Source organism: Neomonachus schauinslandi, chromosome 15 (assembly GCF_002201575.2).
Source record: "Neomonachus schauinslandi chromosome 15, ASM220157v2, whole genome shotgun sequence".
Classification (NCBI taxonomy): domain Eukaryota; kingdom Metazoa; phylum Chordata; class Mammalia; order Carnivora; family Phocidae; genus Neomonachus; species Neomonachus schauinslandi.
Window position 1 is genome coordinate 16,088,616 of NC_058417.1, and position 18,522 is coordinate 16,107,137.

An 18,522-nucleotide genomic window follows, 5' to 3' on the forward strand; every position below is an offset into this window, starting at 1 on the left:
CTGTATATATATTTTACTGTACTCTTACTCTTTTTAAAGTGTATTTAAAGAGTAAATGCCTAACAGAAGTGGATCAAAGAATCTTACATTTAAATTTTGATAGTGCTAAACTGCCTTCTAGAAAGACCACCAATTTATGTTCCCAGCAATAATGGATGAGGTCCATTTTTCTATATTCTTGTAATGTGCTACAGATGTTTCAATATTTGCTATTCTGACAGGTGAAAAATCCTATCTCATTTTAATTTGTTTATTTTCCTTTTGGCATGTGGAACATCTTTTTATGGTTTGGGACATTTTCTGTAAACAGCCAGTTCGTATACTTTGCCCATTTTCCTATTAGGTTATCTTTTTATTTCTATTAGTTCTCTGTACATTAAGCAAATCAGATATTTCTTAGTTTCTGTTACTAGATATTGTTTAGAAATGTAGAATTTTTTTTTTTTTAAGATTTTCTTTTTCTTTCTTTGACAAAGAGAGAGAGAGCACAAGCAGGGGTAGAGGGAGAAGCAGCCTCCCCATTGAGCAGAGAGCCCGATGTGGGGCTCAATCCCAGGACCCTGGGATCATGACCTGAGCTGAAGGCAGATGCTTAACTGACTGAGCCACCCAGGCACCCCTGGAAATGTATAATTTCTAAAATGTATAATTTCACCCATGCTTTATTCTGAACTTTTAGTTTCTTTGTCTACATATAAATCTTTGATCCATTTGGAATTTATTCTGGATGTGAGGATTGAAATAGATATTCAAGTTTGTTTTTTCCCCCCTACATAATTAGCCAATTGTTACATGTCTATTTAATTTAGGGATAGCTCTTTTTCCCAATGATTTAAAATACCACCTTTAGGGGCACCTGGGTGGCTCAGTCAGTTAAACATCTGCCTTCAGCTCAGGTCATGATCCCAGAGTCCTAGGATCGAGCCCCATGTTGGGCTCCCTGCTCAGGAGGAAGCCTGCTTCTCCCTCTCTGCTGCTCCCCCTGCTTGTACTCTCTCTCTGTCTCAAATAAATAAATAAAATCTTTAAAAAAAAATCTTAAAATAAATAAATAAATAAATAAATAAAATAAAATACCACCTTTATCAGAAACTTAATTTCCATGTGAACTCTGTTCTCTTCTATTGGTATATCTTTTTTCTCCAGAATCAAACTGTCTTAATTCTTCTAGCTTTTTTTTTTTTCCTTAATTTATTTATTTGACAGAGAGAGAGAGACAGCGAGAGAGGGAACACAAGCAGGGGGAGTGGGAGAGGGAGAAGCAGGCTCCTGGCCAACCAGGCAGCCCGATGTGGGGCTCGCTCCCAGGACCCTGGGATCATGACCTGAGCCGAAGGCAGACGCCCAAGGACTGAGCCACCCAGGTGCCGCTAATTCTTTTACCATCTTAATAGGTTTTAATATCTGGCAGAACTAGGCATCCTTTACTACTTATCTTCATTCTTACATTTTTTTTCTTGGTTACACTCATATGTCTGTGATTCCAAATGAACTTTGATGTCATTTTGCCAATTAAAAAAAAAAAAAGAACATAAACCTCTTTTTCCATTTGGAAGGCACTCAATTTACAGGTTGATTTAGAGAGAAATCTTCCTATCCAAAGGCAGAGTAATTTTTTCCTTTACTTAAATCTTTTTTTATTTTCCTCAATAAAGTTTTATACATGCAACTCCTAGTCATTCTCATTAAATTTATACACAAGGATTTTAGTTTCTTCCATTATATTTTCTAAAAGGTTATTGGTTTTATGTAGGAAAACTACCTGCTTTAATACATTAATTTTGTAATCTACCATCTTAATTTGTTTCTTTTTTTTTAGTTGTTTTTCTTGGTTGTGTTAGATCGTTTCACTGCTACATAATATAAGTTTTGCCTCTTCCTTGTCACTATTTAGATCTTGTTTATTTATATCTCTGTCTAACTGTACCACCAAGAACTTCCAAAACAATAATAAACATCTGTGGTGATTGGGGATCTCTTTATCTTGTTTCTTTCTTCAAGGGGAATGCTTTCAGTGCTTTATCATTAAGCATCATGCTAGCTTTAATTTGATATACACATTTTTGCCTTAGGTAAATAAAGTATCCTCCTATTCCTATTTTTACAAGAGTTTTAAAAATTAGAAATGATGGCTGAATTTTTTCAATAGTAAAAACATTTTCCGGGGCACCTGGGTGGCTCAGTCGTTAAGCGTCTGCCTTCAGCTCAGGTCAGGATCCCAGGGTCCTGGGATCGAGCCCCGCATCGGGCTCCCTGCTCAGTGGGAAGCCTGCTTCTCCCTCTCCCACTCCCCCCGCTTGTGTTCCCTCTCTCGCTGTGTCTCTGTCAAATAAATAAATAAAATCTTTTTAAAAAAAAAATTTGCCTTCCTATTTGTACTACTCTATTTTTAACACATCTGTATGTAATAATTTATTTCATTTTGTTGGTACACTTTTAATATTTTCCCAAACAACATACTGAATATAGTAAATTACCTCCCTTCCACACATTATCTTCAAAGCCTGATGAAAGTATACTCTAAACCAACATATTATGGCCTATGCATGACCACTGGCTATTTCACTGTTATTGCTAGCTAGCAAGGTCTCCCAGAGTAGAAGTATATTTACCTAGTGATGAATATTATTCATTTTTACCAAGCAAAGCAAGAGCTATCAGATATTTTCAGAATTTTATTATACCAAGGGAAAAAAAAGCAAAACAAGACAAATTGCTACAGCATAATATTATTATCTCAGAAGATTCTTCTCTTTATTCTCTTAAATACATGTATACACATTCTATTCAGAGATTTAAAAAAAACACTACAATAACTTAAGAATCTCAAGCCCAATATATTACCTGCAATATATCTCTATGTCTCTGTAATGTATGCATCAGTGCTGCATTCAAAGATGGGACACCTGCACTGTTGGTATATTCTGCCATTTTATCATTTACTCCTGTAAGCTAAAAAGAGGAAGAAAAAGAAAACCAATCAAAATATTTTAAAAAGCACTATAAAGAGATAAAAGTAAATTATTTGCCTGTATGCTCTTTCAGCTACTGGCAAAGCAAACAAAAAAACCACCCCAAAACCAAAGCCAAAATGACAGATAAGGATTCAGTATTTTCTCCCAATAGTCCAGAAAGCCTAAAATAATACCCATAAGACCTGAGAATGGCTATAATCTAAATTCAAGGGGCCTGGGCAGGCACATATCTTGGATGAAAGGGTGATTTCAATAAACAGGTCTGCATTAATATAATCTAGTACCATATCTAACAACTGATTAACACAGTTAACTAGTAAAATAGCCATTTAACAGAAAGTACTTACCCTTGCCAAAAGCTGTTCAATCTCAATTGCCATTGTTTCAAACATTCTGTCTTGGCTTGATCCATTTAAAAGGGGTGTTGTGTCAGAGCTAAAGAGAAGTTCCATTAAAGAGAATCCATTACTTAAACCTAATCCTTTATAAACATACTTAAAATAATAAGGTAATTATTCTTAAAGAAGTCAAGTGGAACCCCACAGACATTCTCTGTTTAAGAAGCTGTAACTTTTACAGAAGTTTTCCTATAAAGATCACACACATTCTAAATATTAAATTCAGTATAAAATATAATTTTTTTTTGAGAGAGAGCCCATGCATACATGTGTGTGTGGGGGGGCAGGCAGCAAGGGGCAAAGGGAGGGAGAATCTTAAGCAGGCTCTACGCCCAGTACAGAGCCTGATGCAGGGCTCGATCTCATGACTCTGAGATCATGACCTGAGCTGAAATCAAGAGTCGGATGCTTAACTGACTGAGCCACCCAAGTACCCCCAGTATAAAATATAATTATAAGATTTTCCTGAACTTTAACACATACATCTAACCTTAATAATGTAAAGAAATTCCAAATGCTTGTTTATTATTTCCCAAATGAAAGTAACTTAAGCAATGGCAGTGCCCAATTAAATGCTGAATCTAAAAGTATGTGAAACAAAAGTGTAGAACTAAGTAGTACTACAAATAAAAGGAGGCATAAAAGGTATTATGGATTATGTTATGGGATCTGTGAGGAACAATCTTTTAAATTTTTACTCCAAAGCAATAATGGTTCCTCAAATTAAGTTCTCTCTTCTTTCCTCGACTCTTAACCAAAAAGAAATAAAATTGAGATTTACATAATCCACAGATTGGATACCTAGTTATTAAGTAATCAGGAACTGGCTTTAAGTCTAATATAGATAGCCATGTCCAGCAGGGAAGTTTCAGTACCAACTCTCTACATTTCCACTTGTATTATGCAATTGTTTCAGGGTTTTTTTTTACAAAAATGTCAACTGTCTTCTAACCTGAATAGTCAGTCAAAAATCTAACTTTTTACAAGTGAAACTTATGTTTGACAGATTCAAATTCCAAAACCAGATGTCCAGGAAATTTGTCCTGCCTCTTCTGAAGAACCACTAACCTTCATTTGGTCCCCAAATGGTATGCATTATCATGTGAGCAGCTCAATAGAGATCTCAGTTATACTGAACACAGATAAGTAGACAGGCAATGACAATGGTCTTCAATCTTACTGAAGACTTTGTCCTGCTCAGTGACAGTGCTCGGGTGTGGTGAATGAAAACTGATTAAATCATCAGTTTAACATCAAAAAAACACTTTAGCTACTATTTCCCTTCTCCACATACAATTCCACAGCAATAGTAATGGGCAACGAAATAACCAAAAAGTAGCTAATAAAAAGGATTTTTACTTTAAGATGTTTAATTAGGTCCAAATTTGTATTTCTTAAAATATTTCAATTTACTTGCCTTAAAATATATCCAAATATCGAGTTCTTTATATTTCAAAGCCAACCCAAAGTTCTGTGGTTATCTCTTAGAATGTGCCCAGGCAAAAATGCTATAAATACTACTAATACAGATCCTCCCCTACCAGATATATGAAAAAGAACAATGGGCCAACGAATGTGAGCTCCATGAAGAGGTAAACTGCCTGTTCACAGACATATGGCAAGCACCTAGAATAGTGCCTGGCACATGGTAGATACTCATTAAATACTTGAATGAATGAGGAAACAATCTCTATATTCACCATTCTCAGAGTATACGAGTCCAGGGAAATGGTCAAAAACTCCTTCTCCGTAATACTACGATTCAGTTAAATTGAATTCATTTTATAGATACGTGATGATTCATAGACCATAAGGTTCTCAAAATATAGAAAGTAAAAAAAAAGTTACTCCTAGATGAAAAATTCTGGTCATCACTAAGATTATTCATTATGACAATCTGGGCAATTTGGGCAATAACAAAACACTTTAAAATAAACATTGGATCTTGATCCTCACGGCCTTAGGCTTCTTACTGAAGGGAGAGTTGGGCTGTAGGAATCTACAGAGTCAGTCCCAATTTGCTGTAGAATTTCTTAGGAAATGTCTTCAAGATAGTTTTCCCTTTAAAGGAGTTGTAAAAGTATTAAGTTCATGAAGCACAGAAAATATAGAAAAAGCATCATGTAATTGTGTCTCCTGACAATTCAGAGTTTTAAAATTGCACACTCACTGGCATAGTCAAGTGGAAGACTTAAATTTCGGAAAAATGCTTTCTAGTGATAAAATTAAGTTTACACATACAAAAGAACCTTCCTCATTTTCTTTACTTGCTAAATAAAGGTAAGTCCAAAACAATGTACTGCAGTCAAAGCTATGTGACATGTCAATGGCTTATTTTTAGGTCCTATAGTCAATATGTTGGCCTCGCTATCTTTAATTCTTTAAAATTCTTTTTTTTTTTTTTTAAGATTTTGTTTATTTATTTGACAGAGACACAGCAAGAGAGGGAACACAAGCAGGGGGAGTGGGGGAGGGAGAAGCAGGCTTCCCGTGTGCCCTTATTAAAAAGAATCAATACTTTGGCTATGGTGTTCAAATGAGTCTTTTGTTGGAATGTTCATAGACATGTTTAGAGTACAGGCTCTGGAGACAGAAAGACCTGGGTTCAAACCCATGCTCAATTTTTATTGTTCTATTATTATTAGCTGAAAAAAAATCCCACCCACTGCCAATCTTCAAAAAAGTATGTTAAATAAAAAAAAGGGTAACAACTAACGACTCTGCAACCAGCAATTCCACTGCTAGATATACAATATTTTTATAGGTAAAAATGTTCCTAGCAGTCTTCATATAAAACGCTTAAAACAGTACCTGATAAAATCTTAAAAAAAAAGGGGGGGGGAGCACCTGGGTGGTTCAGTCGTTAAGCGTCTGCCTTCGGCTCAGGTCGTGATCCCAGTGTCCTGGGATCGAGCCCCACATCAGGCTCCCTGCTCCGTCCGTGGGAAGCCTGCTTCTCCCTCTCCCACTCGCCCTGCTTGTGTTCCCTCTCTTGCTATATCTCTGTCAAATGAATAAATAAAATCTTAAAAAACAAAAACAAAAACAAACCAGTACCTGATACATGATGAACACTGTCAGCTATTAAAATTATTACTATTATTAGCAAAAATTAGAAACAATGTCCATCTACAGATTACAATACACAACTACACAATCACAGTATGATACTATATGCAGCAAATGAATATACCACAGTTAAATGTATCCAAAGCTTAATCACAAAGATAATGTTAAACAAAACCAAGTTGCAAAATGACTATAGTAAGATAAATTGTTTAGGAACCAAACATATGTAGTAAAAACATAGGAAGATGGGGGGGGGGCGCCTGGATGGCTCAGTCATTAAGCGTCTGCCTTCGGCTCAGGTCATGATCCCAGGGTCCTGGGATCGAGCCCCACATCGGGCTCCCTGCTTGGCGGGAAGCCTGCTTCTCCCTCTCCCACTCCCCCTGCTTGTGTTCCCTCTCTCACTGTCTTTCTCTCTGTCAAATAAATAAATAAAATCTTTCTTAAAAAAAAAGGAGATTATGGGGAAGCAGAAAATGGGATACTGATAAGTGATATCAACCGAACTGATAATGATTATTTCTTAAAGAGGGAGAGAGGCACATAAGGATCCATTATTCTTTATACCTCTCTAAGTGTCCTAAATATTTCCTAATTTTTTTTTAAACAAGTAGATGGCCTAAAGTGAGCCTAAGTTTCAAAGATAAGATTACATTTTCCGTATGTTCAATACAGTAGTATTCCGGTTTCTCAAAAAAGAACCAAAATTAAAATAGCTTGGATGATTAATAGTGAGGATGCACACTGCATTAGATTCATTCTAAAACACCAGAATAGCAGTATGTATACTTTATATTTGGGTAGTTTCTCAGATCCAGTTAGCAACCAGGAGATATAAGAAATACAATGTGGGCAAATCAACCATATACCATACACTGGCTGAACTAGAAAAAGAATGAGAAACTCATTCTTAAGCCTTAGCATTTTCCTCCTAACACCATCACAACCTTTGCCTAAGGATCCCAAATGAATGCTAGTCTCAAGAATTAAGAAGAATTTTTATAAATCACTAAAATAAACAGTAACAAAAAAATAAAATACCAAAAATTCACCAATTGGTCAAGTTACAGAGTTACATATTTTAGTTTATTTTTTAATGCTTTTAAAACATTCTATGGTTTAAGGCATAAGAGACAGAATCTGGTAGTACCTATACCTGTCGCGTCTTCCATCTCGGGCACTGCTATGACTGTAACTTGTACATAGTTTACTGAAGGAAACTAGTTTCAGGTCAAGTTCATTTTCCAGCTGTCGAGCTTGTTTCCTGAGATCTTTAACAAAATTTCAGAAGTAAATAATTAAACACAAAAGTCCATCAGCAGACATAAAAATTACAAAACTATTCTGAAGAAAACAAACTATGAAAATAATCATATATTGATCTAGATTCCCCATAAAGAAAAGTGTTAAAAGGAGAGAGCCAAAGACTTACCCGGAAAAGCAAACTGTCTCTTATTTAAACTTCAGATGGGTCAAGAAGGGGAGAAACAGTGGGAGGTGGAAAATTTCACCTGTATTCCAAAGACAGCTAGACAACAAACATTCTAACATCTCTGAAATTATTTCTGTAACAATGCCTAAAATTCTGTAATTTGGGGGGAAAACAGAAGAGAATACAAATCATAAAGAAACTGAGTGTGGGTTATGACCAGCATTATATCAACTTATAAACTAACTTCATTAAAAAGAAACCATCACTGTTTTTGACAGAGATTTTCCTATCTCTTTATATTCCAAAGCTTATGAAATTCTTAGTAGAATGACTTAGCAACTGAAGCTTAAAGAAAAATAATCATTAACAAAGGATTAAAAATTGGTCTTTCAGTAAGTTTACTGAAAGAAATTTAGAGACTCTTAAATTAATAATAAACTATGTGACTAACAAGGTCAAATATAAGTATGGCAAAATAAAGGCCTAAGTTTTAAAAGAATAGAAGCAAACAGAAACATTGGTATAAGAGAAGCCCCAGGCGGGAAACCTACATCTAGACGTGAGTACTCTCATTCATGAGGAAGTGGACCTCAAAATAAAAGGGCTGAAATTTAGAAAGGAATATTGTAAGGATCTCATCGTTCAGGAATAAGGATTACAAAACATTATTTCAATATATTTATCAGCAACCAGAAGTAGGAAGCAGTATAATATAGTGGAGCATATTTTGTCAGAGACGACCAAGTCTCAGAATCTTAGCTCACCCTAATGTTCTGAGATTCCGAGAACTGACTCTGAGATTTATTGAAAATCTACTTAACCTATGAACCTCCACTTTTTTTTTTAAGATTTATTTATTTATTTGAGAGAGAGCGCGCCCGGACAAGTGTGAGCATGAGCAGGGGGAGGGGCAGAGGAAGAGGGACAGAAATCCTCAAGCTGACTCCCTGCTGAGCTCGGAGTGGGACATAGGGCTGGATCCCAGGACCCTACCTTCAGGGTTTTTCTATGCATTAGTAACCATATGCTTAAAGCACAGAGTAGGTTGTTAATAATAAGCTGCTATAATTATTATAGCACGGCACTTCAAAAAACTATAGCCTAATGACTAGCATTAAAGATACCAATAGTCACTTGTACATAATTTAAAAATATTTTCTATCTAGTACACATTTCAAATAGGCATTTAAATGCATGTTTTAAACTATAATCATGGTTCTCTGTAACTACTAACTGTCTTCCCTAATACAAAACATCAAGTAAAAGGCCTTCTGAAAGTGTAAGAAGCAAATATGGATGAACTTAGAATTAAGCTCTTAGACCAAGGGGCTGATAGTGACAACTGTTACTTGTGGTTTCCAAGTGGCTTCGGAGAGTAGTTTCTATTGTAATAAAGCAAAGAGACAACTAAAAGAAAAAGATGAGCCTTTTCTGACACCTGGTCGTCATCATGGTCCAGGAGTGAGTTTTACATGAGCCCACTTTATCGGAACATATTTTCAGTAATTATTTTTTTTTTTAATTTTATTTATTTATTTGACAGAGAGAGACACAGCGAGAGAGGGAACACAAGCAGGGGGAGTGGGAGAGGGAGAAGCAGGCTTCCCGCGGAGCAGGGAGCCCGATGTGGGGCTCGATCCCAGAACTCTGGGATCATGACCTGAGCCGAAGGCAGACGCTTAACGACTGAGCCACCCAGGCGCCCCCATATTTTCAGTAATTAAATAAACGTACTTGTCAAATCACAAGACGGTTTTTTGTTGTTGTTGTTTTTTGGTTTTTGGGTTTTTTTTGCAGAAGAGGTATAGCAAATGCAATCATTACAATTCACAGTGGTTCTCTCAACTTTCTCTTTTTAACAAAACTCATATCCACAGCAGAGCGTAAAGTTATTTCCTCTGCCTTCAAACGGGACTCGACACCCAATCCTCGAAGTCCTAGCCTGAAGCTCCCAGGGGGACACAGTAGGAGACATTTCGTTCATATAACTTCCCTCGATAGACCGGACTGACAAGTTCCTTCTTTCCCTTATCCTACTCAACCGTCCAACAGTGAGTGACCTCAACTCTTAAAACGCTGACTCTTCCAGCCTCCTGGGCTCGGGATATTCTCGTTCAAAATTCGTCTCCTCTCGAGAGTTCGTGCCCCAAACCCCTTCGTCCAAGTTCGCTTAGCCCCTTAACCCAGTTCTCTTCCAGTGACTCAGGACCCTCTTCCACTCCATCGCCGCTCCGCTCTCTCCGCCCAACCCCTGCTCCAGGTCTCGCTGCCTCTTGGGTCAGCCCCCTGCCCCAGACCGTTCCGTCTCTTCAGCCCCCAGGGCCAGGGCTCCCATTAGACAAGCCCCACCCGTCGGCTCGGCCGCCCCGGAGGCCAGGCTCTTTCCTCTGCCGCCTCCCCCAAGACCCGTCCCCACCCAGCCCTTCTGCCTCTTGGCGAGACCAACACGGACGCCTCGCCCTCACCTTCCCAATAATTGCTGGTTCCTGCAGCCATCTTTGTTGTCCAACGTCAGTCGGGAAAGGAGAGTAGAGGCGAAGCGAGCCAGAGAATTACCTCCGCACCTTCTTCCGCCCCGGCGCCAGGGCCGATGGGATACGTGAGCTTCCACAGACACCGCCACCTGGCGGTCAATTAATCATTTTCCAGCTTTTGAGCAGTGGGGCTGAAGACCAGTCAACTCCAGACGCTACCTGAGTTGTCTGTCCTTCTGGTGCTCATATCCTCTCTCGGCGCCCCAAACCCGCATCATCGCCCTCAATTCGGCTAATCCCCTTTTGGCTGCTTGGCTGAGAAGAGAGTCATCATCAGAAGCAAGTCCCTGTTTCCCTCGCCTTTTCTCAATGTGTGTCTTCAGCCAACCTCAGGCTCTTTTCTTCCCAAGACCAACCTTTCATCCTGAAGTGTGTGCTGACTGCTTCCACGTACCTCATCCTGCCCCCTTTCAACCTGTTGGAATCAGCTGTCCAAAGCCACCCAAATAGATACATAAATTATCACAGTCGGTTTGTGTCCACATTTTACCAGTTCTAGTGAAATGTGGAAAAGTTACCTCCTGTAAAGGTGTTTAAATCATACCTGTCCCTTTACCCACTCGCATTTATAACGGTCTTTAAGATTTCCTCTACATTCATTGAGAACCACACCAGGTAATGTTATCGTTTTTGCTTCGACTGTCAAGGATAATTTCTAGAATTCAAAAGGAGAAGGAAAGCCGACTGTATTTACCCATATTTTACTCTTTCCATTTTTCTTTCTTCATTCCTGATGTTGCAGGCTTCCTTCGTTTATCATTTCCTTTCTGTTTCAAGAACTTCGTTTAGCCATTTTTTAAAGAGTAGGTCAGCTGGAGACAAATTCTACTAGTTTTCTTTCATTTGATAACGTCTTGATTTCCCCTTCATTCCTGAAAGATATTGTTGCCAGATATAGAATCTGAGGTTCACAATTTTTTTTTTCTTCAGCACTGGAAAAAATGTGCAATTCCTCTGTCCTCTAGGGTTCTGATGAGGAATAGGCTGTTCTTTGAATTGTTTTTCCACTATAGCTAAGGTATCTCTTCTCTCACTGCTTTCAAAACTTTTTTCTTTACTTTACAGAAAGTTGATTAAGATGTGTCTTAGTGTGGATTTCTTTGGTTTTATCCTGTTTTGGATTTGCTCAAGCTTCTAGAATCTTAGGTTTATGTCATTTGCCAAATTTGGGGAATTTTCAGCCGTTGTTTCTTCTAATATTTTTTTCTGCCCCATACTCTTTTTCCTCTCCCTCTGGGACTCTGATGACACAAATGCTAGATCTTTTGCTAGAGGCCTACATATCCCTGAGGCTCTACTAATTTTTTTCAGTCTGTTTTCTGTTGTTCAGATGGGGTAATTTCTATGTTCTGTCTTCAAGTTTACTGACAGGCGTATCTTTCCTCTCCCCCCTCCATTCTGCTATTGAGCCCATTCACTGAGTTTTTTTATTTCAATTATTGTGTTTTTCAGATCTAAAATTTCCATTTGGTTCCTCATATCTTCTATTTCTTTGCTGAGACTCTGTTTATCATTTGTTCTAAGTTTATTTGTAATTGCTCATTAAAATATTGTTATTATGTCCTTGTCAGATAATTCCAACATCTGTGTCATCTTGATATTGACACCTGTTAATTATATTTTTTTCCTTCAAGTTGAAATTTCCTAGGTCCTTGGTATAATGAATGATTTTTAAGTTGTAGTCCTGGATATTTTAAGGTATTATAAGACCCTGGATATTCATATATTCTGTTTAAGCAGAACTCCTCTGATGTTGTGCTGGTGGGGGTGCTGGGGAACTGCCTGTTGCCACAAGGTTGAAGTAGAGAAGTTCAGGTTCTCCCCTGGCCTCTGTAGATAACCCAGGTGATATGTTGGAGGTGCCCTGTTACTCTTCCCCAGATGGCCTCCACTGACATTATAACAGGGGGCCTTATAACCACTGTGCTGTGATGGAGGTCCTGGCTCTCTACTTGGGCCTTTTTTTTTTTTTTTTAATATTTATTTCAGAGTGTGTGTGTGTGGGGGGTGAGGGGCAGAGAGAAAGGAAAAGTAGGAGAGGAAGCAGACTCCCCGCTGAGTGCGGAATCTGAAGTGGGCTCCATCTCCGGACGTGGAGATCATGACCTGAACGGAAACCGAGAGTCTGATGCTCAGACAACTGAGACTCCCAAGTGCCCCGACTTGAGCCTCCTTTGACACCACCCACCACACTGGCTTCTTTACAGCCAGGTGAGGGTGGAGTCTACGCCTCCAGCTCAGCCATTGCTGTAAGGGGTAGAGATGGGCCTCAGTTTTCTTGGTAGCATTTGGTTGGAGTAGTGCAATTATTGTCTAAAACTAGTCCATCTTGGTAGGCTGCCCCTTTCTGTGTCCTTTGGCTACAGAGTATTTTCTCCTGGGCTTTTTGTGTGCACATTTGGCGTCTCTGGATTGCAGCTCCTCCATTATGGGATATATAATGCAACGCCCACTGTAGGATATATGAGGCAGAAAGAAAACCCAAGGACTTCACCACATATCATTGCTTGGATCCTGAGGTCCCTAACTGGTCTGCATTCTTCTCTCCACTGTCCTGAGTCTTATTTGTTTTGTATACAATACGTGAGGTTTTTTGCTCTGCTTACTGGGAGGAATAGCAGAGAAATACATCCACTCCATTTTGTCTGGAATCAAAAGCCTCAACTTACTTTTAAATAGATTTTAATTCTTTGCTAAAATTCTTCATCTTTTCTTTTTGAATTTATTCATTGCCATTATTTTAAAGTTTCTGATTGATACATGAAAAGTCTGTAACTCCCATGGGACTGTTTCTATTTTTCTTCCTTGATCTTTCATCTTTTGATATTGTCAAAATGAAGTAACTTTCAGCTGGATGCTGTATATTATAAATTAAAATTTGTGGTAATCATTTGAGGCTTCAGATGATATCTTCCTCCAGACACAGTTTACTGCTGCTTCGTGCAGGCAGTTTGAGTAGTGGCACATCAGCTTACTCCAGTCCGGGGTGGGACTAAGACCACGTAGGACTCTGGGTTTGTACCAATTTGTCTGTTTCTGATTAGCCCTTGCTTCTAATGTGTAGCCACTCAAGTGTCCTAACTGAAAGCCTGTTGAACAGTGCCCCCTTCCTTGATAGATGCCAAATTTGTATTTTCCCCGACCCAATGATACTGCCTACAGCTTCTGCTTGAGGTCTCTGCCTCTTGACTGACCTCCCTGCTACTAGGTATCTCTCTCAGTCACCGGTTATGAATCAACAAATGCCTCAAGGTGAAACTTTACTATCATGTTCACCCCTGAATTCCCTTTGCTCTAGGATCTCGACCCCATAAGTCCTTGGTACCTTAGTACTTCCTCAATCCTTCAAACAAGTGTTTTGTTTTGTTTTTAAATCCAGCTTTTCTAATTGTTCTTGATGGGTAGGTCTTTTTATTTCAAGCCAATTCACCCACAGCTGGAAGTAGAACTGAATTATCTTATTATTTCTAATTTACCTGTTGGTTATTTTGTATTTTTCACGTGCACAATCAAATCTGCAAGTGATGACAAATTTGCTTTTTCCTTGTCAATATCCATATGTTATTTATATTTTCATGCTTCATGTCTGAGGTCTCTTCCATCAAGCTAGTGAAATTCAGGCACTTTAGTGGGTTTTTTGTGGGTTTGTTTTGGTGATAGGGAGGGGCTGTAAGTGCTCCAATTTTGCAATACTCATTTATCTTGCAAGACTCTTAAATTTTCCTCTTTTCTGCTTTTCTTTCTCATCACCTAATTGTCAAAGGGTGCTTCTCCTTTTTCACTTTTTTCCTCCACCAGAAGCTACGTTTCAGTGCTGTCCCTTCAAATCATGCCTGCCCCCTGTGAATTGTGCTCACTTTGAAGCCCCTTGCCTATAGTTTGTGCTCTGATCTACTTGGACATTTTTTTTTTTAAAGATTTTATTTATTTATTTGAGAGAGAGAGTGAGAGAGAGAAAGAGCACAAGAGGGGGGAGCGGGAGAGGGAGAAACAGACTCCCCGCCGAGCAGGGAGCCCGATGCGGGACTCGATCCCGGGACTCCAGGATCATGACCTGAGCCGAAGGCAGTCGCTTAACCAACTGAGCCACCCAGGCGCCCTACTTGGACATGTTTTTAGACTCAGACTGAAGATGGACTTGGTCTTTCTGGCAGTAGTCACAGGACTCACGTCTGCAATGCCCTTGCACAGGCATCCTCCTTCTTTCTTGCAGTTGATCTCCCTCTGCCTTTGCTCCACAAAACCTGCACTGGGGTGGTGCTGGGGCAGGCATATGAGAGTACATGCTAAGATTTGGTGATTTTTCTCATTTTATTCAGGTAGTTTGACGTTTCAAAATTCTCCGACTTCAAGTTACGCTGAGAGTGTGGCTTTTGTGTAGGTTTACTTTTTCCTTCTTGTTCTTTGCATTATTTTGCAATGAAATATTGGGAAACAGGTAGCTTAGGTTGCCACCAATGACTTCAGTTACCTGGAAGTTCACCTTTATTCTTGAACGGTATGTTCAATATAGAATTCTATGTTGGAAGCTATTTAATGTTTTACCCAGCACTTTCAAAGTATAATTTTTACTGTATTCTGGTTTCCATGGTTGGGAGTGAGTCTAATCTTTTAGTCTAACTGCTACTTTTTTGAAGTTAATTTATTTTCTTTCTGACCGCTTTACTTTTTTTTTTCTCTTTGTCTTTGGTGCTCAGCAGTTTCACTGATGAGTCTAGGTGTGGGTGTTTAGTTTTTCTTACTTAGAATTGAGTTTCTTTAATCTATAGATACCATTTATCAATTTGGGAAAATTCTGCATCATTGTCTCAAAATAGTTTATGCTCCATTCTTTCTCTTCTATAACTCTGATGATCAAACATGTATTAGTCTTATGTTAAGTCCACACTTTTACCCTCACCTTCCTATTTTCTACCTTTTTGTCTCTGCTGCGTAAGAGAGTTTCTTTGGGTCTGTTTTGAGGTTCACTGCTTCTCTGTGTCCAATCTGCCATTGTGACTGTGCATTCTAACTTCTGTATTTTCATTTCTGGAAGTTCTATTATTTTATAGTTTCCTGTGATAGTCTCAGGCTTATCTTCTATTCTTTGAAAACATAAGTATATTTGTTTTACAGTGTCTGATAATGTCAACACCTGAAACCAGTATAGGACTTTTTCTGCTTTCTTATTGGTGGTTTCTCTACATGCTTGGTTATCTTTGCCTGTGTTTGGTCATTGCAAAATCATGAGGTCTCCATCAAATCTAGGATGGAAATACCTTCCACTAGAGAAGAAATGAGTTTAACTCAGTTTACCTAGAGGTATCACTACATGGCTTGATACCTGGATCACCTAGGCTATGCGTGCGTGGCTAGATTCTAGACACAATATTTGCTGTGCCCAGTCCCTTTCAAATGTGTTCCATTCAAGTCCTGCTGAATAGAAAACTATATATACAATCCTTCCCCTGTTGCCCTCCCAACACCCACATCCTCCAAATAAAAACCCAGTGCCAACTCTATATTATCTTTGCAACTTTTCTGTAAATCTAAAACTATTCTTTATTTATTTACTTGACAGAGAGAAACACAGCGAGAGAGGGAACACAAGCAGGGGGAGTGGGAGAGGGAGAAGCAGGCTCCCCGCTGAGCAGAGAGCCCGATGTGGGGCTCGATCCCAGGACCCTGGGATCATGACCTGAGCCGAAGGCAGACGCTTAACGACTGAGCCACCCAGGTGCCCCAATCTAAAACTATTCTAAAAAAATCCAGTTGTCCAATGCAGCCGTTATCATAAGCAGCCCACTCGCCACCTATGCCATTCCTTATTTGTAGGATCAATTCTTATGGGCACCTCACATCTTTCAAATGCTAAATCAAAAGCCTGTTTGATCTTGCACTCTACTGGAATCATACAAAACCTAGTAAGTGACAATAATAATTATAAACATTAGAATAACTTCAAATACTCAAAAACAGTAGTGGTTCAGATCTAGCAATCTAGATCTCTCCCCATGACCCCTTTGCTTTGGCTCAATCTCCATGACAATCACAGAATGTAATCCACAATCTCTTTCTACATGTTCCATCTTAAATTTCCACTGCTACTATTTTCCACCTACAGCTTCGATTGCATCACAGCCCCTTTATATTGCTTGTAATTGAATCCATAAATTGTCTTTGCTGAATTTGAGGTGTCCATCTCAATATACTCCCCCTTCCAATTACCACACTTTCAATCTTCTCAGCCTTCTGTCTTCGATCTTGTCCATGCTGGCCTCTAAACTTGGACAACTTTCTGCTCCAATTCTTGCTTGCCTTGTCTACATTTGTTTATACAGTTAATAGGGAATAGGATTCCATCTGACTTCAGACAAAATGCAGAAGTAACATGCTTGTTTTTAACATTCTACTGATTAATGTAGGTGGAAATTGTGATATTAAAGTTAAAGATGGGAGCCGCCTGGGTGGCTCAGTTGTTAAGCTTCTGCCTTCGGCTCAGGTCATGATCCCGGGGTCCTGGGATGGAGCCCTGCATCGGGCTTCCTGCTCAGCGGGAAGCCTGCTTCTCCCTCTCCCACTCCCCCTGCTTGTGTTCCCTCTCTTGCTGTCTGTGTCAAATAAATAAATACAATCTTAAAAAAATAAAGCTGGGCTTTATATGCTGATTTCATTGCTTTTAAATTGTGGGTAATAACTGAGGTATTTATCTGAGGTCTGCAATAAACAGCATACGACCAGTTGGCATTCTAGCTGCAGGTAAAAATAAGAGATGAAGCCCTAACACAATGGCATTTATTCATAACTGAGTAGTGTTAGCACTGAGCATCATGCGTAATTGCTGAGAACAATCAGCTTCCAGAAACCTGAAAAATGAAACATAATTGATAGATCACCACTTATGATACAAACCAAAAGGTTCTTGATCAGTTATGAGAAAACTCCTGACAAAAATTCAGGAAAATATTTCAAACATTGAGGGGAAAGAACCATTATTACTATTCAGACTTCTTGCCACAGGTAAGTAAGGCTCTTTTCACTGACTAGGCATAAATTCAATCTAATTTCATTTAAAAACAAATATGAATATGAATTGGCACAATTCTAAAAACTTTACTGCCATGCTATAGACAATCTATGGGACTACATAATGGAAAATTTCATAGCTCTTTTTTTTTTTTTTTTTTTTAGTATTCATGTGTAGGGATTTCTTCTAAATTAAAATGACCACCTGTAAACAGATCTTCGTTTATTCATATATTTGGTACAATACCTTTCTTTCTTCTTTCAAAATATCAGAAAACAGCAAATGAAGGAAAATGATCCTGGTTACCACGGGCATTCAATTCTGAGTCAAGTGTTATATCAATACAATCCTATTGGGTATTATTCCTTAACTGGTAGAGAAAGTAAGACTTAGAGAACGTGAAGAAACCTATACAGTGCAAGCTCACATAGGAAGCAAGTGGGAGAGCCGAGAATCAATCACAGATGGGGCCAACTCCAATGTCCGTGTTCAAATTTCCATGTTATAGTTCCCCTCCAGCAGAGATGTTCTTTTTAGAGGAACCAACCACAATGGAAGTACAGCTTTATTCTCATTTCTATTTCTCTGGTCTGGACTATGAGTTCCTTGTCAGCAGAGCCCATCTTTTTACATAACTTCATTTTCCCTGTTCCTATTGGACCCAGTGGTATCAACAAAAACTCAAAGGGGATGGTGAATTCATCACCACTGTGCCTAACGCCGTAGGACACATTATAGAATGTGTCTTATTTGGAAAAAGGACAAAATTTTTTAACAAACAAGTTTGAAATGTGCACATAAACTTTTCAAAGGCCCGTTTTGTGGTGTTTGTTGTGGAGTGTTTGGACATGTATCAATCTAGCTGAGCCACAAACAGAAAGAACTCTGGCTACTATATGATGTGATTATTTCAGAAACAGCTTTCTTTTGAGTCAATTCATGAAGACAAAAACACTCTACAGGTGACACTCTGTATTCCTAGCCTGGTACTATTTTTCCCTTAGTATAGGTAGGAAAACGAAATACGTAACTTTCAAATCGAGACAATAGTTTTTTCTTGTCTATTGCTTTTGAAAAAAGATTATGAGACAAAACACAAAGAAAGACA

At 38.7% G+C, this 18,522-nt stretch overlaps 1 protein-coding gene across 4 annotated transcripts in view; it reads right to left on the reverse strand.

Annotated features, from left to right (window-relative positions):
- The window catches only part of GOSR1 (golgi SNAP receptor complex member 1), a 55,658-nt gene extending 45,234 nt beyond the window's left edge, over positions 1–10,424 (reverse strand). The window contains exons 1-5 of one of the 4 annotated variants that reach the window (XM_044921393.1): positions 10,323–10,370; positions 10,249–10,252; positions 7,599–7,713; positions 3,323–3,410; positions 2,845–2,952 (exon numbers count right to left, since the gene is read on the reverse strand). In XM_044921393.1, coding sequence (XP_044777328.1) covers positions 2,845–2,952; positions 3,323–3,410; positions 7,599–7,713; positions 10,249–10,252; positions 10,323–10,370 — 363 coding nt within the window. Of the gene's footprint in view, positions 1–2,844; positions 2,953–3,322; positions 3,411–7,592; positions 7,714–10,248; positions 10,253–10,322 lie in introns of all 4 variants that reach the window. The other 3 variants (XM_021703969.2, XM_021703968.1, XM_021703970.1) reach the window with 3 other exon arrangements.
- Between the last annotated feature and the right edge of the window lie 8,098 nt (positions 10,425–18,522).